This window comes from Aquila chrysaetos, chromosome 22 (genome assembly GCF_900496995.4).
Source record: "Aquila chrysaetos chrysaetos chromosome 22, bAquChr1.4, whole genome shotgun sequence".
In the NCBI taxonomy this organism is placed as follows: domain Eukaryota; kingdom Metazoa; phylum Chordata; class Aves; order Accipitriformes; family Accipitridae; genus Aquila; species Aquila chrysaetos.
This window is the reverse complement of record NC_044025.1, coordinates 5,068,847-5,093,251: the sequence shown is the minus strand read 5'-3', so window position 1 is coordinate 5,093,251 and position 24,405 is coordinate 5,068,847. Positions and strand designations below refer to the sequence as shown.

General features: G+C 38.4%; 1 protein-coding gene across 1 annotated transcript in view; it reads right to left on the bottom strand.

Annotated features, from left to right (window-relative positions):
• Window positions 1-24,405, bottom strand: part of SLIT3 (slit guidance ligand 3) — a 536,791-nt gene that overhangs the window by 128,220 nt on the left and 384,166 nt on the right. Inside the window, 3 exon segments of the mRNA XM_029998071.2 lie at window positions 727-877; window positions 14,560-14,723; window positions 17,389-17,532. Coding sequence (XP_029853931.1) covers window positions 727-877; window positions 14,560-14,723; window positions 17,389-17,532 — 459 coding nt within the window.

The window sequence follows — 24,405 nt, the reverse complement described above, 5'->3', positions numbered from 1 at the left end:
TTGCTGTGTTCCTGGATATCACGCTTTCATATTTTTCTATCTTAACTTCAGATCAACAATTTTTATGGGGATTTAAACAGAGTACCTGACGTACCGCAAATAGAATACTAACGCAAAAAGAGAATTGTGTTTGAAGGGGCTACTAATATAACAAAAGAACCAGATTCTTCAGTTACTAAGTAATAAACGTGTTTTCTCATACTCTCTTTAGCAGTATATTATGTTTATAATTCTGAAGAATCTCTAAAAGCAAATAAATGTCATAAAATCACTTATAGCTTAACAATACATTAGTTTTAGTGAGAGCCACTTCATCCAAATAGCAGGCACTGCTGAGATGGAATGAGCTCCTGATCACAGATTTAACTCAAAAAGGGTTAATCCATTTCTTAAATGAAAATGACCAGATGCAAAGACAAAGGACTCAAAGGTAGAATGGAAAGGAACCATGCAGCTTGGGCCACATAACAGGTCAACACTTCAAGAAGACACACACAGGCAGCTGATGCACAGGGCCATGGCTCCTTTCTCATCCCCACAGTTGGCATGAATGCTAAGGAAATAAGAGAGTTGTGGTGCTCCTTTGAAATAAAATTAACTTCCCCTTTTTCACACAGGGATTAAAGTAGAAGGTGCCTTGAATTGGTCTGAGTCCCTTTTACAGCCTTTAAAAACTAGGAAAACCAACATGCCCCGCTGAGCACATCTTGGAGAGCCAGCACTTACAGATCAGTAGTATATTCAGGAAGGTGACTGGGTAATCGGATGAGTTTTTGGTTAGAGCAGTCTACAATTGTTCCCTCGCAGCGACACTTCTCGGGACAGACAAGGTCCATGAAACACTTCCCGGTGAATTTACTTCTGTAATCCTCTGACCCTGCAATAAAAGGAAAATATATTCCATCAAACAGTTCCTGATAACTGCAGCAATCAGAGATTTTATGGAATCTATTCTCAACACCGCCTCCTGTCAGCTCCCAGCTCCTGCACACAATTTTAATACCTGCCAAAGATTTTTGTTCAGCAATTTTTCAAATTACTCCCAAGACTAGCCTCTGTTTTTCCACTCTTCCCTTGATAGATTAATTCCTTGTCTAACAAGCCTACCTGTTAAAGGTATTTTTTGAAGCACGTCTAGTTAGCTGTTGGAGTCTGCTTCAAATGAGCTCCAGCAAAGTCACTTCTTCCCATTTGGAACTTAGTCCAGCAACAGGGAAAGGGGATCTCATGAAAGCAGGAGCTATCTTGGTGCATTCAAATGACAAAGGATTTTTAAAGATGTCATTAAAAAGCCTGAAATTTTCAGATCTCAGCTATTAGAACTATTTTTGAGAGCAATCTTTTATGAAAGAACCTTGTCAATTTTCCAACAACTAGATACCTTTATTAACTATGTTAAACAAACAGCAAAGGAAAGTAATAGCAGTTTAAATCATTTTCATTTTAATTAAGGAACGGGTAGACCATACTTGGTGAGAAGCACTCCCTAATGTACCATTATACCATGATTAACAGACCTCTTTGACTAGGTTTTTGACCCGTTCTAATGAAATGCTTTTCCAATTAGGCTCAGTGAACTAATCTGTCCTTTTCAGGTTTGTTTTTTCTCTTTTAATAACAGCAGGTTGGAAACTTGATCTCTGTGCTTCAAGGAACCAGGAGTATTAATAAATGTGTATGTAAGCAAAGTGTTGCCAAGACCCCACCATGCAATACCTGCCCACTCACTTCATATTTCATAATGGAAGCACCAGAATTGTCTCAGGAACCTTGTGTAATGCTATGTGATCATAACTACCAAAAAGTATTTTTTAACTTTTCCAGAGTTTTAAAAGTCAATTGCAAGTCTTTCTCAGGAATGATCTGAGCAAGTACAGCTTTTAAGAACCTGAAAACGTCAATAAAAACTTAAACCTGAGCTGAAATTTGTTTTTAGAGACTTGATGACATTCATCACCTGCTTCCCCTTCCCAGACTGATAAATACACCACTGCTCATTTTATGACTGCATGCTATTTTCTGGAAGAAAAAAGAAGTCACCTAAATCCACTATTATTTTAATTTATGTTACACATTACCTCCACAGGGTGATGCAGTGAAAGCAAGCAATTCTGCAGGCAATCTAACATTTCGATTCCACAGACACACTTCGGTTTAGTTTTGTAATTCCAAACTAGATTATGAGAAACATCACATGCAGCTTTGTACATTACCACTTCTGTGGTGCTAAATAATTTGTTATCATGATTATTGTAAATTGTACCTTTAAGGTGAGACTTTGCTTCCGTATTTTAGCTTGACACTACAGCACTTAAAATATTAGGACCACTGCACATTTTAAAATATTATAAAAATACAGTCTAAGCCTTTCCCCACATGACCATCATTTAAACTCGTATCCTTTCAAAAAACCCCATCTGATTTCCAGTCCTAAAAATTGCAGGCTTGGTAGTCAGACTAAAATGTCAAGTGATGAGCGTATTATGGTTTGATTACAAGAACATACAGCTATTCTTTCTTAGGTCTATGAGACAGCACATTTGGTTGTTTATGATTCCTTGGAAATAATGCCAAAGATGAACAGTTATCAGGACCAGAGTTTATTAAAACTTCTACAATTACAGTACGCCTTGAAAAACCCACTGAAATTTTTCACTGATCAGAAAGTGTCTTGGAAATCCCCAAATTAACCCTTGAAGAAGCACTTCTAATTTTCATTGTAAAAGCTTTCTTTGAAAGAATAATCACAAATGTCATGAAGTTACACAGGGTAAAAATTTATTAAGCATAATTTTTAGTCTACTGGTGGATACAAGAGATTCATCTTCCTATGGGAAAAAAGAAGGATGGGAAAGTAAGTGGAATGCTTTATGAAGGAGAAAAAGGGGTGTGTAACGTTAGAGGGTGAAAATCAGTTTTCAGTGTTCTCTCGAGCTTTCTGGCAAAATAAAGAAAGAATATTTACCACATTTTGATTTAGCAGTCTCACTCTCTTGATGGCATACAACTTTCCACACTGCATCAGCTATAAGAAGTTGATCTTGCCTGGGCATCAGTCCACTGCCTCCACGCTTGCAACAGGGGGAAGCCCTCTCAGCTCAACAGGAGAGGAAGGGAGCAAACATCACCTTAGTACTTTTCTTTCTTTCTTTCTCTCTCTTTTTTTCCTCTTCCATTTTTTTTCCTTCTAAATGAGTTTAAATAAGAGTTACCCAAGTAAGCACTGAGTCAAAAGTAATCAATAGCATGTATATGCTCAGCAAGTACTTGGTCATCCATTAGACTGTGAGAGAGCAGGAATCACCTGCCAAAGACTAGATAAAATTTACTATTTTGACCTGAGCCTTGAGATCACTTGGACAGGTGGCTGCTCTATTAAGATATGCCCATCTGGGATACTAATGTGAAATTCAGCCATCTGCTTGCAGAACTATTTAAGTGCGTATATCTGTTTCTACACACAGGGCTTTATCAGTGTACTACTGCAGGGCTCTGAGCGAACATGACAGGATTCAGGAAGTACAATTAACCATCACATGCATGCAGTACTTCTGGCACACTATAAAATAACCTGTGGAAAGCCATGGAAAAGAAATGCAGGACAGGCACAGAAGAAACACTTGGCTTCATTTTACTATTCCAGACCAGCCATTTGGTCATATTATTATACCTGAAAGCATGTGTGCACTGTAGCTGACAAATCTGTGAAGCTTGGCTGAATGTAAAACATTACTTAGGAGTTTCTAGTAATTTCCAAAATTAAAAAGAATTAAGTTTGCTATAAAATGAGGAGCCAAGGCAACAGCAAGGTCTGTGTTTAACTGAGGGCAACTCTGTTTATCTGAATTGTTAGTTACTCTGATAACATTTTCATTTCACAACCTATGTGATACCACTATTAGGTACCAGGATATTACAATTCCTCAGTATCATAAAACAAACACTTATGTAATTCTACAAAACAGCAATATTGAGATAAAGAAACACCACATTTCCAAGTGCTCAAAAATTTTAGGTGCCTTTCTAACACCCACATGGAGAAATTAAGCAACTGAGACAAATACCTTTTTGTCCTATTCTTCTTTTTAAGCATTGTTTGGCAAACCTGATTTCAGTTTTTAAAACTTAGCTTTGCCCAAAGGACTTAAAAGGAGTGCTGGATGAACTGTTCTGGAAAAATCAAGCTGTCTCAAGAGGGGCTTGAATACTGAGCTGATACATTCATTCTAGAAAAGATGCATCCTCAAATTTGGCAACAAAAATATGATCACAGAGATCACTTGGTCTAAAACTTGGACAAAAACCCAGGAATCCCGACAATCACTTCTTCATGTAACCACTAGATCAAAATTCTCATAGGTTTTCAGGAAAAAAAGGAGGTACATTGTTTGCCATGATTTCACGTCACTAGTATTAATTCTTATCACTAATTACAGGTAAAATCTAAGAATCTCAGATGTCCTTCTGATGTCTCCACAACAGATATGTAACAAATCTGCAAGATGAGGCAGTATTTCTATATAAGGAAACTTCTATATGAGGCTCTCAAAGTCACTTATGAATAGGTGTAATTATCTCTACTTTACATCGGGGTTGGGGCAGGGGGCGGTGGGAAGTTAGGCAGAAATATGATAAAGATCTTATCTAAGCTGTCAAAGCTAAAATGGCCCATTTGGGTATGCTGACTCAGCTTTGTGCTATGTAACTATTGGATAAGACTGTTTTCATACAGGCCATGTTACCCATATCATTTTGAGAGATAAAAGATAATGCTTTGCAGACTCTTCTGAAGTTCTTTTGCAGTATAGACCTTCATAATAAAATGCCAGCACATTAAGATTGCTCAGATCAGGTCCAAAGTTACATTAAGTAGCAGGCATCTTGTTACAGAAACAGCATCCAAAGTGTACCTCAAGTAGAAGGGCTCACTGGACAGCTTGAATAGAGAGATGTAGCTTATATTATTTATAAGGTAAGAAGTCAAAAATGATTTTTCATCTCTGTAGGTACGGCTGGAATCACCCTTGAATCATATTAATCAACAGGATGCCTAACTTCTTCATTCTAAGAGCAATTAAACAGATTAATGACTTAGAAATGGTTATTCTGCATGCAAGCCCTCTGGAAAGTCTGTCGAAAACATCACTAGGGCTCCCCTCTGCAGTGCCCGGGAGACTGGTTAAGCAACACTTCACCTTTTTCATTTTTCCTGTGAGAAAAGGGGGAATCTCTCACCTTTTGGTGCTTCTGAAAACAGCAGAAGTATCCCAGCATGCCATGCGGCAGGGAGTATGCAGCCTTCCATGGTGCTTGACAGAACCATGTTCAATTTGTATTGTTCTACCACATGGTTAGATCAAGCACAAAGGAAAACCCCATGAACAGCCAGAGTCAGAGTTAGGCAGCGCCAAAGAGAGGAGAGCGTTGAGAGGAAGCAGCATGGAGAAGCACAAGCTGAAGGTTCACGGAGAGCTGCTCTCCACTCCACCCATGCAAAAAGGTGCTGGATACAAGAGGTCATCCTTTACGCTACAACTGCAGGAACACCCTGGAGCACAATTGGGGTTAGTGTACAAGAACAGAGCCCAGGCGAATTCAGAGACAGAACTAATATGATAGAAAATACTACCAAAGGACTGCAAACAGCTCCTTCCAGGAAGGATGTACAACTTCCACCACTTACTGAATGCCCGATCTACACTGCTCTTTATTAGCTACTCACTCTCTCCCAGTGTCTCCTTTCAGTACAAATGCCATTTTGGTTTGGTCCAAATTGCATTTATTTAAATGCAGTTTTGAAATACCGCAGCTCATATTAACAATAGTAGATTCTGAGCTGATGGCCAAGCTCTGGCATTAAATGCTCCCCAAGCTCCTTTTGAGCCTGCTTTCAGCTCCCAGTGGCCTTTCATGCTGGTGGCACTTACACTGACAATCTGTAATTACCGCTGCTTTTTTTTTGATTTCAACTGCACTTTACAGCAAGGTAGCACACACATGCTACTACAGACATGTTAAGGCAAACAGAAGTATTTTGTTGTTCTGTTTCTTGGCATAATATTTATTGGGTTTTGTAAATAATTTGCTGGTGGAAGCATTCTCTCTTTCCAACATCCTAGATTATTTCAAACAGCTTTACTTCTTGTAACTCATTCCTGCAACTTTGACATATAATGTAGGGCATTCAGTTCTGGCTTGACTGCTCCTACTGAAATAAAACTCCCATTGACTTTAATGTCTGCAGAGCTATGCCAGTGAAGAGTGCTTTTGAAAGTCACATCTCCAATGTTCTCGCAGGCTTCACGAATGAGAGAGGAAGTGACTGTCCTCTGCAACTGCTCAGAACATTTTGCTGGACTTCAGTGAAGGTCAATGCTTGTGCTTTTTAAAAAAATACCACTTTCCTTAGTAAGGGGTTTGCATTGCCCAAAGAACAAAGTCAGCATCAAGCAGATTATTCATTGCCTACATGGAGAACAATGCAAGTACTTGAGCAGAGATGACACATAATACAGCAAGGGCCTCTTCTTCACCATTTTGCTAGGAACCAGCATTATTATGCAGAAAGTCAACACACAATTACTCGAGAACTCCAGAAAATAAGTACAGTGTTAACTTAGTCACGTCATACTGTGAGTTTGCATGCAGCAATGAAAGTAAGACAATTTGATTTACTGTCTATCTTTACAATCTAAGAAAGAAACTAAAGCAGCTTTTTAGGGGAACCTAACACAATAAACCTTCAATCCCTACAAGCTGCCAAACTAGCCAGAGTCCTAACTGATACAAAAATTAGATTATTAATTTTCTTTTGTGACTCATGCAACATGGCACAAAGAGGCATTAATTTTCTTCCATGATTCATTCAAAGTATGCACAACCCTAGAATCCACCTCATTTATTTAGAAATTATACCTATAACTAGCATTCCTGCCAATAATTTTGTATGGTACTAGTGAAGAAGAATGCAGAGTTCCGTATCCTTCTTCCTACACTGGTTTAATAATGCAGCAATTCTGGCATTGGCTCGTCAAGTAAATTCATCCACAGTACTCTGTTCAGCAGTGAAAGGTAATGGTTCATATCTTCCAAAGGCTTTTATATTATATACTGATTTTCAGTATTAAATGGAATATCTGTAATAAACTCAGTAATTTCAGTGTCAATGAACTCTTTCAATCCTACTGGAAACAAATGCAGTCAGAGCCCTGCAAATGTCTTCCTGAGAAACCCCTAGAGAATATTTTGAACAAGTCTCTATTCCTCTGCTGCACTAATTAAACACCACTTACAATAACTGCCTAAGCTAATGATCAACTACAATGAACAAGAGGTACCAGCATGCAAAGTCTGCCAAAACCTTAATTTATGTCCCCAGAATACATGAGAGCTAAAACACTCCACAGGCACATCCTGGCCTTTCTGATTGTTGCACATTATTACAAAAATATGCAGGAATATAGCCTCCCCCCCCCCCCCCCCTTTTTTTTTTTTTGAAAAATAGAATAGAAAAAAAGAGGGAAGCACACTATTTTGTAAATTACATTTAAAAAAAAAAGTTGAAAAAGAAATGATCGTATCTCCAGATATTTGCCAGTTTTCATGAAAAACCCTACCCTTTAGATATACTCTACATCCAAGCAGCATTGTATGGTTTGCTCTTAGTGTTATTTCACCTGTGGTAATCCAAGACCTGTTTGTGTATCAGTCACTGAATCCACAGTTTGCTAAGAATCTGTATATAGGACCCTATTTTTAACTGTCCCATCAAGCTGTAACACCTCAGGAGGCTGCTGCAGTCTCAGAATAGTCAGACGAAAATTTATTGTCCAATTGCAGGCTCAAACATTCTTGCACTGGTTTTAGCTGACTAGCTCTCTTCATGCCAATGCCTCTCCAATTATTTTCTTTATCCTATTCAAGTGACCGCTGTACACACAAAAAAGTGCTAACTTTGCATCTCTGGTAAGTGTTGTTCAGTTTAATCTCAACACACGCAATGGCAATGTGAGAGAAGAGAACAAACTTTGCCCTACCTTAGTTTTTGAGGTATCTGAGTTACAAGAGTAATCACTCAGCTTTCTGCCATAGCTAATGAAGACACCTCCAGAGGACAACTCAGATCTCAAGTGAGGAAACTATATAGCTCTGTACTCTGCCTACATGGAGAATCTAGCACAGCTATGTTATTTGGATGCCTAAGTGATATGGATGCATCTGTGACTAAACATTAATTCTCCCTCTTTTCATTGCCTCTTTACTATAATTGCAGATAAGGATGTTGGCTGGTAACAAAGCAGTTCAGATTTAGTTTTTCTGAAGACTACTTCAACTTAAAAATAAAATGAGACACAGCCTTAAAATAAACTTTTTAATGGGGACACGTCAATTTACTTTCCAATTAAGAACCATACTCTCTGCCAAACAGAACCACCTGCTCTATGTTAAGCTTATGCTTCCTTGAGTAAATTGGTTTCCATTCTGCCTACTTTCCCCCTACTGCAGTGCAAGAAAACTTCACCACAGTGTTCATCACGAGCTAGTGAAGGGTTAGAGTAACTGACACAAATATTAACATAAATCTGAATTACTATCAAAGATTTACAGAAAAGGGAGGGCTATAATCAGTATATAGTACAGCCAAATTACTTTTTCAACAGGAACATTTCTACAGTACAAGGGAATTAAGCTCCATTACTATTAGTCATAGCAGTCGTGTTGTGTTCTCTAATGACTTCAACTTCAGAAAAACTTCATGCAAACCAAAGCTCAAATACACTCATTTACAGTGTACGGTGAAGACTTCAGGTTCATAATTATGAATTCAGTCTAGGATTTAATCTGCAGGTGATTTGTTGCTGTTAAACAAACTTCCATTCAGATAGAATTATTCTTATGCACAAAAAATGCGTATCCTCTGTTTCACTATTTCCAGAGAGTTTCTGAACGTACTTTTGCTGTGTCTTTGTGTCTTTCAGGGGAAAAAAAGTAGAACACGCAGCATTTAACTGAATAAAACCAAAGCAAAACACACACAAAAAATCCGCAGAAAGAAGTCTTGAATGGGGTTAATTTTCCAGTTGTCCAGATCATAGGCAATGCTTCATATTCCTTTCCCTCATTGCTCAAGCAAAAGCCCTGGTGGGCAAAAGTGCTGGAGCTTGGCCTCAGACAAGATTTCCCACAAACGTGACCAGGCCTAGCGCATCCTGTGCAGGACTGCCAATCCCCACCACTGTCACCTCCAGCATGGACAAACCTACGAGCTGTTAGGGCTTGGTGCCTGCTCAGGCAGGAGCTGCTGGAGACCAGTACGCTAAGGGCAAGGCATAATCGCGAATGCCCGAGCACGTCGCTGCAGCACTGTAACAAGGCAGACAAGAGCAGGTGGATATCAGTGCTTTTCATCAGACAGAAAATGCTAAGGGCAGGAATATGAATACACAGTCTGTAAATGACTATTTCCTTACAAATATTGAAGGAATTTGCAAAGTTGTCATCAGAGTGACTGGCAAATTACGGGAACAACTGGAGAGTATTTCAATCAGATAAATTATATAAGATCGGGATTAAATTCACTTGCCTTTCATGACTTTTAAGTGCTGGTTGAGGAGTAACAGTACATTGCATCTTTCATTTTGAGAGCTCAAGGAGCTTAAATAGTGTTTACGTGTCACTAAGAGCAGAGAAGGGGATAACCTAGGGAAACCAAGGGACAGGAAACGTATGAACTACTGTAGGGACTGGACGAAAAGCCCTAATACGCAGCCTGCGTTCTGACTGGGAACACTCCATCCACTGCAGTTCTATGCTTCTAAGACTGAAACAAGGCAGAGAAGAGAGAAGGAAATTACAGGTGATCACAAGTAATATGAGCTCTGTTCCAAAGTAGACAGGTAATCCAAGAAAGGTGAATATGTATGAAGAAAGAGACTGGAAAAGACACACAAAGAATTAGGAGGAAAACTGCAATTAGTAAGAAGACGTTTTATCAAATGCCTTCAAAAATTATGAGTGAACAAACAGCAACTACATTACTATCTAATAACAGGGGATAACACAAGAGATATGACACTAGCCCTAAATATGCAAGCTCTGGATCCATATGTACCACAGAGGCTGACTTTGGTTTGGGTTGGGTTAACAAGAAGCAGTGTCCAAAAAGGAGAGAATTGTGCTAGCAGATGGTTCATTGTCCTCCTCCTATTATTCCACGTGCTTTTGATTTGTACAGCACTATCTGGAACTGAAGTTACTAAAGTCAGTTAGATACATGTATGCCCCAACGCAAAAGGAAGCAGGAAGACAGGTTTACTTCACAGTATTTCAAATAGCAACCTTATAAATAAGATTCTTATTTCTAAGAATTAGAAGATAAAAAGCTTTCATGATGTCATGCTCGTAGATATACATACACTTTGATCATCATCAGAAATAGTATGGTAGTTAGAACTTTCACAGCTTTTGAAATATACAATATACTGAAAAATGCAAACACATCACAGGGAAAAAAAAAGATATACAGCTGAATACAAGGGCAGCTCTCTGCAAAAGCCATTTCATACACAGTGTCACACAGCAATCAAGGATCCTGCCAACTCTTGAAGTGACAATAAGCTACCGCAGAGACAACACAATCTGCTCATAGATTCATTTCCCTTCCTCCTAAAGCCCAGTGCTGCTTTAGAAAACAAAACTGCTGTGTAGTGAACTTGATCAAATGTTACTGGGCAGAAGATTTTTGTTGTTCTTTCCCCCCCCCCATTCCTACTAAGAATGGGAGCCTCCAGTAACCTAAGGCTGGCAAGTACCATTGGATCCTTAGGTGGCCATAGTGGGCAGATGCAGCCAAGAAGAAAAATGGTCATCAGAATTTCACTGTTGCCACTGAAAATGACACTATTTTCCTTTTCTAAACATAAGAGAGAGAGAATTAGTCACAGCCTGTTCCTCCAATTTCTCTCTCAAGAAAAACCTTTTTTAGTCTCAGATGCTATAGCTGTGGGGAGAGAGTTGGGCAAGGGGGAGGTTTATTATTATTTTGGTGCATCACATTAAATGGAAGGCAGAAATACAGGGGAAATAGTTTCTATTGCAATCTGAGGCTTAAACATATTTGATAGTATATTCAACAACTTTGCCTGTCTCACAGCCCCAGGCAAAAACATGCCCCTTTCCCTGCTGTTCCTTCATTTCATGCTATAATGCTTCCAATTCTCCTTTTGAAAAGAATTATGCACATTATCTACCTGTTGCACAGAATCTCCTTCCTATGACCACTCATAACCTTTGCAGATGTTGCTCCGTCATTATCAGTAAAAGCTTGAGTCATTTGGTACAGGGAGGAAATAGCATCTGGGAAAAGTGCCTTGATGACGAATTAAAAAAAGAAGGCAAGTTCTCCTTGCTAAATACTATCTAAAAAGATGGTGGGGAGCTGAAATAAAAACTGAAGGAAACAATATGCAGAATGAAGTTTTCTAGGTTTGCTTTTTTTAAATTGTTTTTTATTTTTACTATGCTGCATAGTTTTGTCTTCACGGTTTTATTTAATTAATCAAATACAGTTCTATTTAGCCCATCTGCATCTCTGAATGTGTCCTCTTGACATTACCTTCTTGACGTTCCTCTACCATTTAAGACTGATGAAACTTCAAACATCTCAGCTTTTCTTCCCCATTCCTGCTAACCACTCCTCTCTCCTACCCTCATACAAAAAGCACTTCCCTTTCTTCTCTTAATTTACTGAACAATCACATTTTTTCTCATGCCAGGTCCATCCTGAAAGTCCCCTTTCTGATACTTTGTAGAATCCAAATGAATGTGGAAAACACAAAGATTGTTTCAGGACAACCTCAGAATTTTATGACTTCAGAACTGGTCCTTTCCTTCATGTCAAAGTACTAAGCCCACCTAAGTTTAACTGCTCATGGGTATGATACTGACACTGGCTGAGTACCTCTACTCCCACAGAGCTCACACTTTCTGTGCATCCTTGTCACTTCTCAAAGGTCAAAGACCAGGTCTGGATAAAATCTCTCACATTGCTTCCTTAACAAACCCCTCATTCACTGCGCTTTCTCCCACAAAACCATCTTTCTGACCATTGACATATACTAAATATATTAAACAAACTGCATGAAAGTATCAGGATCCTGAAACAAGAACCCTTTGAGAAAAAAGATGCACACTTACAAAAGGATTTAAAATAAAATTTCTTTTCTCATACACTGAGCAAAAGATGTAAAAACTAGACAGGGAGAATCCCACAGCCAGCAAGGACACTGACAAGTTACTAAGCATTGCCATCCCAGTGGGATTGTGCAGGCTCATCCCTGGATAACACAAAGCACTGCTCAATAGTCTGACTTTGAATGATGAAGATTCATACCCCATGGACCTTTCTGCACAGAAACGTGCTGCATTAAATCCTGGCATGAAACATATTCCTCAAAATGCAAACATGAAAATTCCTGCTAAATGCCAAGTCTGAAGCAGCCGTGATTCAAAGGGACAACTTGAGCAGAACAGGTGCCAAGGATGTCTGTTCTCTGGATTGATTTACAAACTAAGATTCTTCTAAACCATTAGACATTCCCCCTGTCTCATGTGAGCAGACAGTGAGTCGAGTTCAATGTATCTCATCGCCATCTGGAAACTCTACAGGAAAGGATATCTTCTCTATTGAGCTTTTGAATAGAATTAGCTTTCATCCAGCTGAAATCCTTGTTCTGAAGCTGTACAATCCCTGCTCTCCTCCTTCATAAGTCAGGTTTATGTCTTTTCCATGTGGTTTTGATATACTCGTAGAACTGGAGACCAAGGAAAAAACAGCCTAATGCCTCAAGGAAAGGACCCCCAAGATAAGAACTCACACAAAATATTATTCTCAACATCACCAGGTACTGTGTTCTCCATTGTTGCTCTTCTTAGCTACGACCTTTCATAAATTACATCAGATGGTTTTTGCTTCATCCAATAGCCTGTACCATTGTTCAAGGCATGCATGCACATACATAACATTAATTTCTCTAGCCTATTAATAAAAGCAGAAGAAAATAACGGCAAATTGGGTACAGATTTATAGTGATCTGTTTCTGCAGTCTACTTTTCTTTTTAAATTATATTTATGCGTTTTCATTTCGAGTTTCTTTAAATATGAATATTACTGACTAATTATCTTGTTACTATGACGGACACAGTCCAAAAGCTTAGATAAAAGTATGTCATAATTTCAGTTCTGGTTATAAATTTTGTGGCTTGAGTCATAAGTGACTGAAGACTTTAACAAGCATGCCCAAGAAAACCTGACTGCAAATGAAGTTATCTTTATTTTATTTTCCCCATAAAGAGAAGGTTTAGCTCAGCATATTGCTTGCAGAGACACACAAAGAACAACAGCTTGTTTTGGGCTGCTGCCATTCAGTTTCATGCTGCATCCCCATCTAGAGTCATTAATCTTTTACCACCAAGAACACAATTTATCATGGTGTGGGGTTTTTTTTCAGAGGAAAGACAAAAATCATAGTAATTTTTATAGAAAACACTGCAAGGTACTCCATCGATAACAGTCATCTTTCTTCTTAGTACACACTAATAGATTTGCTCACTGAAACCTGTTTGTCTTTACAGTATACAAAAATCAGTAAACTAAAATACATATAACCAATAGAAAAAACACATGAAGAAGCAGTCTACTTAGTTGCGCTGTATAAGGCAATAAAGGTCCTTTTACTGATAGCTGGACCATAAATAAAGAATGGATAGGGTTGAGAAAAAAGGTGTTTATGTTACTTGGGAGGGTTTTTTTGGGTGGAAACATTTTTCCATCTAGTTCACAGCACAAAATCTTTGCCTAAACTATGATGCAAGTTTTGATTCAAAACTTACTAAAACCAAAAATCTTACCAACTTCGATGGCAGTTTTACTTGAATTACTGCATGTTACTTGTGGATGTAAAAAAAAAAAAAAATCTATGAAAGTATGTGAATCAATGCCATCCCCTCACCCTCAGCTTCACTCACATCCTAGGTCAGAAATGCCCATTGCCAGTTGTGTAAAAATGTCACTCATACTGTTCTCAGTCTTTTATGTCTGAGAACTTACTTGAGCTCAGCTCTCATTAAGGTCAATAAGAGTTCTTGCCCAAATGCAAATGACGATCCATCCACCTTCCACCCCTTCAAAATATGATATTTGCCACATGGATTCATATACATCTTCATTGTTTTCCTTAGACATTTTATAACCTAGTAATTCTTTAAAATTAAATGTCACAAGCTTTTCTCTTTTATCTTTTCTTTGTTTCTAAGAGACACACAGAAGACAGCTATAGACCGCCCCCCCCCCCCCCCCCCCCGCCTTTTTTTTTCTTTTTTTTTTAATCCATAAGGTAATTGGCTTTCTGGAGAACTAACTGAATTTTCCAAATTTAATTTTAAAAGATGCTCCATAATATCCATTATAGCAAACACTGTCCTGCAGATTCGATTAGTAGGCTCTCTGGACCTGCTTATTTCTGAATTGAAAGTGCAGTACAGCCTGGATAAATTAATTACCTGAGCAGCGGAACTTCTTGCTCTTGATCTGGCTGATTCGTTTGTTGGCAAGGCGACGCGGATTGCTGCATCGAGCGCCGCTGGTTTCTATCGGATTATCCTGCAGGTAATCAGCCAGCCACTTCAAATGGCAGTCGCACACAAATGGATTCTGAGCTAAATGTCTGCAAGAAGGATGGGATGTTTAATCAGAAGTGACCTGTGACACTGTACTCCATCACTGTTTTTCACAAACGCAAACCTGAAGAGTAGAGTAATTGAATAAGCTTCCAAAAACCCAGGCCTGGCGGAAACCACACAGAGCTGCACATGAATGGGAGAATTCTGTGAGCTATCACATTTCGTAGCTCATTAAGCCTGCTGCAAGTCCTTTCACAGAGGAAACAAAAATTAAGATAGCAAAGCCTGCTTTAAAGGACACAGACCTCTTGTCTACAAAGTCGCATGTTTTCTCCCAAGAGCTTGATATGCTGCCTTTTGAGAGAAATGCACCTTTTTAGGTGCACCTGACCTGATGATCATTTTGTATCCTGGTTTAAAAGAAATTTTATTGGCAAGCTCAGTTTCCTAGGGATCAAAATGCAAATTAGTAAAGTGCCTTGGATCTGTGGGCAAAGCCAGAAGTGATCCAGAGCTCTTTTCTCAAGAGTGGAATTGATATTTGCATATATTCACCATGCGTAATAGTATTTCCCTTATATGTATTTTTTCCTGGAGCAAAAATTTTTACATTTGAGACTGAACTGTTTATGCAAGATAGAACTTGACTCTATCCTTCAGCAAAATTTGCACAACATATTTCCCACACAATTGGAGATAGGTACTATTAGGCATTGATTTTAACTGGATATTTAGACTTTGTTAATAGAAATCTGCTGGAGCATCTTAGAGAGAAACAGCATTTCTCTGCTGCTGTTATGATTCATTCTGCTTGACAAAGTTGAGCACTCTATCAGGAGAGTTTGTCAGGTCTTTCTCAGAGTTTGATTCTGATCTCAGTTAAGTTAACTTGCACCAGTCCCTCTAACTTCCAAGTGAGCAGGACACAGCTCTCCAATAACTGCAAAGACAGTTTAAAAAAAGAAAGATGTTTAAATTTGGTTTGGACAGAGGTGTAAAGTTATAGCCTCACAAGAACTCTGCTCTGTTACTGTTAGTCTGTTTTTTCCACCTGTAGAAACATCTCTTCTTTTCTGTTTGCAGTTATATTTATGAACTGTCACTTAATAAGTATAAAATACATCGGGGCAAGGGCTGTCAAAGAGTGGGAAGTGAAAGTATACATAGCAGAAATTGCCCAAAGAAGCTAAAGATTACTGTTGTAGTAGAGCCAATCCTGGTGTGAAAGGTCCAAAGAACAAGCAAGCATATAAAGACAGGATATGGGACTGGTTTTGTAGCGCTAGAAAAAAGGCAGAAAATGGCAATCACTTGGAGTACTACAAATGGAGAATGAATCAAAACATTTAATGAAAAGCCATCTTGGTGTGAAGCAACAAGTCCATTCTAAGTAACGGATGCCAGGAGTGCCAATAAAACCCCATGGAAACCAAGGAGACATTTTTATGCCTTAAGGGTGTTGCCTGTTGTTGAACTTGATAAATCTTATATACCTCTGTAAATGAACCTTCTCTACGTACATACATAGCATGTTGCAGCAGAAGAAAGCACGTGGTGGTGGTGGGGGGGGGACGGGCAGGACTGGGGGGGTTTGTACATGATTATTCTAATGCCTTAATGGTTTGCAGCAACACATACTGGCCAGATATCTGTTGGAAATTAAGATTGTGCATGTGGCTGCCTGAGGAGTAGCAGGTACCCTGCTGCTAGAAACCATCCCTATTAGTTCACTTTTATATGAATTAAAACATTTATAAAACTAATTTGGCCAATACATTTCCAGTATTCAAATATATATGTGCATGTGTGTATATATATATATTTCCAGTACTATCGTATGTGTATGTATATACATATATAATGTGCATATATATTCCAGTACATATATATATACATACACATATATATTTTAATACTGGAAATGGATATACTTGCATATTACATAAACACACAGAGCCTTATATCTATATATGCACACACAAATATATATAAACACACACAAACAATATTGGGTGAGGGGGGGGTCTTCCTTGTTTTTCATTTGTATCAGACTGCCAACTCCAGCTCTGAAAGAGTACTGTTTACCTTATTACTCACAGCTTTAGCATGAAACCTCCTTCTGTAAAAATATTGAGTCATTTCTATACTTTTGCTTCCAATTTTGCTTCTGACCTGTCTTCTCCTAATAGCTCCAATACAAAGACTCTCAGAAAATGTTTAGTGGATTTTCTTAAGGGATCAAACAATACAATGTATCATTTCCCTCAAGCGGAATGTCAGCTGAAACACAGTTGCAGAAGTCACGAACTGTGCAGCAGGACTAAGAGCCAGTAAGGAGAGATGCCAACTCACTAGCTCATTGAAAACTATTAGGCAATGGTTTTAATAGCATCTGCTCTTCATATATTGTACAGAGTCAAATTTACGTATTATCTTCCCAACAAACAGTATGAATTAATTACTCTGGGAGCTTAATACACTTATGACATTTATGTCATTATGGGCAGGCTGTACCGATCGCTGGCTATGCTGAATTTATGCAATACTTCTTTTTCTTGCTCCTTTTATTTCTGTAAGAAATGGAGGGACTACTACCTTGGGGTCTCTTCCAAATTGTCTTAATGTCAGATGCAAAGCCTTTGCAAAGACAGGCAACACCTTTAGGGGAAAACAAGAGAGCTGTCATTTATGATACAACTGCATACTCACAGAGTCTGGATCGATCGGAGAGGTGCAAAGAGCCCCTTGCTGATGGTCTGCAGTTTGTTGTCATAAAGAGATAGCAGTTTGAGATTATGCAGACCTTGGAACGTGTTTACCCTCAGGCAGTTGATCTTATTGGCATTGAGAAGCCTGAAAACAGAGGAAAGGTTTATAATTCATTAATCTTGTAATAATCAAATAAAGATAAGACTGAACTTTGGGTTTAAATCTAAAAAAATATTAACTTAGTCACCAAAGCCAACCCACATTTAAAGGTCTTCATTTACCTGTTACATTAAAAAGGTGAAAAAAACACAGTGAACGTTAGTACACTCATAGCTGGGGAGTATACAGACATATAACAGTGCTACCTATCTTAAAATAGTTAAAAGATTGGGGTTTTTTTATGCCCCCCCCATTTGTTCAAAATTCTACACAAATATTGAAAGAAGTCTTCAGCTTAATATACATGGAAATGGCAAATACTCCCCACCTTGCTATTCCATGCACACACTCATAAACATAGTCCACAATGAGAAGAACCTTTTTTTCCAATTTTCTCTACCAGCAGCTGTCTTAAGTCTAACTGAAATTCTGGAAGTTTGACATGTTTTGATAAGGAGTGCAGGGTTAATTTGATCATGGAAGGAAAGAAAACATGATTCTCCTCAGAGACAAGAAGAGAGAAGTGGAAGGTCTGGACTAAAACTTCTGGAAAGCCAAGCTCACATCATACCTGAAGACAGTCAAGCAGTGAACTAGGTTGCTCAGAGGAGTTGTGCAGCCTCCATTCTTGGAGGTTTTCAGGATGATACCGAATAAAGCCATGAGGATCCTTCTCTGACCTAATAAGGTGGCTCTGCTTTGAGGAAGGGTTGTCCAGTCTCATTGGCTAATGACCACCTGGGGTCCCTTCCAACCTCCACTGTCCTACAATTCTATGAACCTACTCCATTCCAGCTACACGAGATTCCTGTGCAGTTGTGGAAAAGCAGCACAAAGGCAATTTACATTTTTTTTTTTTTTTAAATATATATTTTGCACATCTACACAGCAGCCAGTTGGCAGAACTAATCAGTTCAGCCAGAAAATCTTGGACAGTACTTGTGCAAGTTCTCTTAGATTATGCAGCCAGAGTTCTGTCACACATAACAAGTATATACAATCCCAACAACAAGCTGGATCTCTGAGACAATCAAACACCAATACACTTAAATTGTCATTGCCATCTGCATATGTGGTATTTTACACTTAGAAGGAAAATAGGCAGGAAACGACCTATTGCTCTTACAAAAGCCAAAATCCACATCTTTTGACTATTACCAGCCTGAGAAAAATGGTACATTGCAAACAGTATATGCTGTTAACTCAGTTCTCTCGGTCTCAAAATTCTTGCTACTTTGTCCATGAGTTTGAAGGTCTTAATATTGCAACATTGTGGCTCTCTATGAGGCACCACACTAATACTAAATCACAAAACAAATGTGTTTATAGGTAAAAAGGAAAAGACATCGTCCATCCCTCAGCAAGAAAATATACCATCTTAAATACACGTCTAACAGCTCAAGGAACTTCCATTTTCAACAAACTGCACATACATCACTATGGACAGCAGGGCAACCTATCAGGGAAGAAATGCATGCTTGTTAGCTGCACATGATGCTTTTCTTTTGCTCCAAAAAATAACTTCAGAAGGTGTTTCCTCTGCATAGCACCCTGCCTTTGCATTGCTGAAACCTTTGGAACATTGTACACTCATTACACCTCTCTGCTCCTACTGTCATTTTGGCAGAGTCTCATTACTGCTGTAAATGGCTACAGTGATACATAAAAGATGGATGCATATTTGAGTAGAGCCCTTTTCTCAAGGAGGACAGGAATGCAGTGCTTTGGAATGACAGAGTGCCAGAGCAGAACGCACCTTTCTAGCCTACAGAAAAGTCAATATCAATTTACCTGAATTTTCTTCTTTACGTGTTGTGGAAAATGAAGTTTGACATTAGATAAGAGAAAGTCCCATAGAAGGCAATGATGGATAAATGAGGTGACATTTTTGCATGAATTAATAGCTAAAAAAATGTTATGAAATCATAAGCAGCACTAGTATGACCCCTCTGGAATCTGTATTTCTGTGACTGATAATTATGTGGCACCTAATCCACACCCTTGTTGACTCCACCAGAAGTAACAGGGTAATTTTCATATTAGGCTACAGGAACAGTTCCTCTGATGCATTCAACTTCTGAGATTTTGTTCCAAAAGTAAACATCAATGTCATTTCTTACTATTTGCTTCTTACAGCCATCCATATGTCTAAGCCAAAACAATCTTCATTCTTGCCTGGGTCTTGTGCATTATGCATTTCTCTTTCAAGCTTGTACATTATCTTTTCCATAAAGAACAGGTTAACAAGTTATTAGAAGGCAGAATCAGCTACTGAGTTTTCAACTATATCCCAAGACATGCATTTAGCCATTACAAATCCTTTGGTTTCTACCCTCTGCCCTTCTGCACTGGGGTCCCACATTGTTTTTAGGTAACACGCATTAGCTTAGATTGGTCCTTCCATCACAGAGGCTTGGTACCTAACTTACACAGGAAGAAAACTGAAAGCAAGTATGTACTTTGATTTACTTTGCTAGATGTTAATTTTTAACTAATATTATAGTAATATTTTATGTTGCAAGCAGTACTTGTAACAAAGCATAAAGCAAAAATGAAAATAATCTCAGTAATAAGAGAATTTACAACTGAACTACAGTTGTATTTGTATGTGTGGACAACGAGCATGTCTTTTTGTGATGCTTAAGAAGTGCACACACAGCAGAGCTGCACTGTGCAGATTCTATTCGCTCCTGTGCGAAGAGTGGGCTTGAAGTCTAACCATCATTGATCCCACTTAAAAAACTCTCAGAGCAATTCTGACCTAGAACTGCACTGAATACACAGGATTTGAATCCATTCTCTGATTAGTTTCAACAAAACATGAATAAACCCAATGCTGGAAATTAGAATTTACAATTACCATTTCATTCTGGCATGAATTTTCAATGACTAGATTCATGGTGATATAATCTATGACATTTCTGTAAGAGCAAAATACCAAAAATGAGAGAAACTGATCCTATACATAGCAACAAATACAGAGGCACACTCTCTCCTTTAACTATCAGAGCAAGTAATTTGGAACAGGAAAGTGCCTGTGCAGACTGTTTAGAAGTGGGAATTCACGTACTACACAGCTTTTCTGAAGTGACAACACCTATTCTGTATATCATCTATGCAATATACGTGCAGTACCTAAATCTAAAGAGGACAGATAATGTGCTCAATGGTAATACAGATGTGGCCATACTCAGTGGATCATGAGATAGATTAATGACCTATTTCTGATCAGAATCAGTGAGAAAGGAGGTGGAGTGGAAGTGAAAAACTGTGAGAAAGCAGAATAAGTCATCCCTAAAAATTTTTTCCTCCTACTTACTATGAGTTAGAGGATGACTTTTGGCCAGAACCATTAAGGTTTATATTCCTTTCAAAACCCTCAGTCATTTTAAAATATCCCCTCTATGAATATTCCCCTATGTAAATTCCAATTCTTTGCTTAATCTTTCTTCACTATCACAGCCCCCCTAATGGCATCTAATTATTAATTAGGTATACAAGGCTGGCCTCACATGGAGTGCTTATAAGATTATTATTTTTTTTTAAACTAACACAAAGGCAGATGAAAAAAACATATTCTAGGAAGCAGAAACACTGATCTTCCTTAAACACTGAACCATGCTGTAAAACATATAAGGGTTTCTTTTACTGGACTCACACCAAAAGGAGGGACAATATTAAAAGTTGAGTCTTATTTTAGCAAGAATTACATTGTATTTATTTTGCACCAATATATGGTGAAAGTAAATTCCACTAATTTTCCTATTTTGTTATCAGCTTGATTGGATGAGATTTATGCATGGCCTCCAGATGTGGTGCAGCGTTCAGAAGGAGGTTAAAAATTCAAGTAGAAATAAAACCGCCGGCTACCCAGAGGGATGATGGATTATTAACTCAAGTCTCCATTTTCATCCCTCTGGATATGTTAAAAACATGAAGAAAACTCTTGCAAGCCTAGGACCACCACAGAACACAGCAGAATGGTTAAAGACTTTGTGGTTTACACACCATTGAAAGCAATGAGCAGAGCAGAGCAGTATTACAATTCCATGAACCCATTTCCTGAAAAAGTGAATTTGTCCACACACATTGAAATAATGTGTTTCAGCTAAGCCCTCTGAACGAATGTGTACTGAATTGGCACTGTAATTGTATCAGATGCTCATAAGCACCATCTGCATAATTAAGATGGTCCCGTAATTGAATTATATGCCCAACCATAGTTTCAAGTGATTAACATTTAAATAACATTTTGAACTGCAAACCCAAAATGATTGAAAAAAATTGTTTTTTTAAGAGCAAATGGGGATGTTTATATGGCTTTTATCCTTAGCAATGTTTGTATTTTCAGCTCAGTGAAATCAAGTAATCGAACTATCAGCAAATAACTACGTAACTCAGAGAATGAAACAGCAGCCTAGCAACCTTAACACATGCTGGAGACTGCAGGTTGGTTTCTGCTGCTACAGGATGGACCAGAAATCATCCTAGGTGCATTAATAAGCCAAGAGTAAAGTGTCAGGGAGAAAAGCTGCACAGAGCCACTGGAAAACTTCTCTTCCTTTTTCACTAGCTTTGTGTTTTGACAGCAACGACAACATGATGAGAATGAAAATGTTCGGCATCCCATGAACCGGCTGGCACATCCCACATGCCAGACTCCACTGGGGAAAATGAGAACTCACCAGAAAAAGGCAGATGCAAAATGCATAGGAGACTTGTATGGAAGAGGAGAACTGGCTAACAGTTTTGCATGGGTAACAGCAGAATACAAATTGAATATACATGACTTTTATAGAATATCAATAGCCAAAGGCTTCACCTACATTCAAAGGCACTATAGGGAGGCAAAGAAAGGACTCTTGGCAGAAAGCATTCCTTAGCATATACAATACCTGTGGTAAAAAGTCAAAAAACTTTTTGGCATGTTTTTTTCAGCATTTTCTCTTGAAATTTATAGGGAATCAAGCATCATCTTTGATTTAACACAGCTTATCACAGAAGAACAGTTGAAGTGCCAATATGGAAGTATCTAGTCAACTACACTGTCTTCCCAGCAGTCAATGACAAGCAACGTCTAATGACAGAATTGTGTGTGCCCCTGCTTACTTATTGGCAAAATAATTATATTAGGTTCCGGAATGTTTTAAAATGGCCTGGAGTGTAGGGGAGCAATCTGACTCTCACTGTGTCAAGTTATTTAGGTGTCTACTAAAATTTACATTTTCTAATGTGATGACTGACCACTGAAGAGTCTGTCAGTGCTTCAACTGATAATAACCAGTGTGAAATCATCATCGTGCTTGTTTGAACCAGCTTCAAGTATTTCCCCATGTTCAGGAAACCGGATGATGATGATGACAAATTTATTCAATGTAAATTAAAATGAAAAAGTCACGACCTGATAGTAAGTGAAGAAGGAAGCACAGAGCACAGTCTGACAGCCTGTTTTGGAGAGATTTTAAAGGCCTCCTTTAATTTCTGATCCAAAAGACTGCAACTCCAGTTGAACACCATCCATGAAACAATCCTGTGGAACTCGTGTTACTACCTGGAGAATTATAAGCACGTGTTGTCACAGCATCTGGAATTCTGTTATTCAGAATTCAATATTGTCTAACTTACGCCTGCAGATAAGGTCATAGCTGATTTTAGATAACCACATGATAATTCATATGCATAACAGAATAAACACATTTTCTCAACTTCCTGTGCTATCAGAAAGCTAGTTTCTTGTGTAATAATAACTAGCAGAGTTTCTGTCAGGTGAGTCCAGCTTGGAGCAATGGCGTCAGAAGAGCTAATGAATTGCACACTGACGTACAAACTAACTGTTGTTTTGGAAAGCTGCATGCAGACAGGCTACAGAAGTGACACAGGAAAGGCAGATGCTGTTGCAGTCTTTCATTGATGCTTGACTGTAATTGTATTTCTGTGTCTGGCAGATGCTGCTCCCTCACTTTAACAGCAGTTATTGAGTTTAGTAACATTATCACAATAGCAGCCTAAATGCAGAAATCTGAAGGAAAAAAGCTCGAGGCAAATGGCTTGAAAACAATTCTAAAGCTATTAAACAGGTCTGTGCAGAGAGTATTCTGTCCTGGACTAGAAGGACAAGGGTTGCATAGTATCTCTGCTGTAGCCAGAAATACTTTGAGTAACCAAGGGAAAAGTTCATATGTCATTTTGCTAAGAATTGAGAATCACAGAACCCAGAAATGACATAGGTTGCACAGGACCTCCAGATGTCATCTGGTCTGAACCCGACTCAAAGCATGACCAATTTTAGATACTTAATGCAGGTATTTGCTTTATCTGAGAAATAATTATTTCATCAGATCACAGGATAATTCAGAATGGCAGGAAGCTTGAGAGGTTTCTTGTCCTGTTAGACTGCCTCAAACAGGGTGAGCTATAAGGTCAGACCAGGTTGCTTAGAGTTTTATCCAGTCTGGTCTTTAAAATCTTCAAGGACAGAGAATGCACAACTTTCTGGGCAGCCTGCTCCACTGCTTGACTTGTCGTCATGAAAATATTTCCCCTTATATCTAGTCAGAAGGTCTCTTTTTTTAATGCCTCTTGTCTCTTCTCCATGAAAAAAATGAACAACTCCATAGAACAAGAAGATTTTGTACATCACTTAGAGCCCAGAAGATGGCTATGGGGAGGAGGAGAGACTACTGTGCTATAAAGGACTTCGAAATGGAAAACTAATTTCTTTATTCTGGCATTTATATACTGTTTGCATCACTGTTTAATGATACTTACGTATATAACAGTGTAATGTATACAATACAAAATATTGGAATTGATGTACATTCTTTAGAGTAATTCTGTATTTCTTTTTTTTTTAAATAC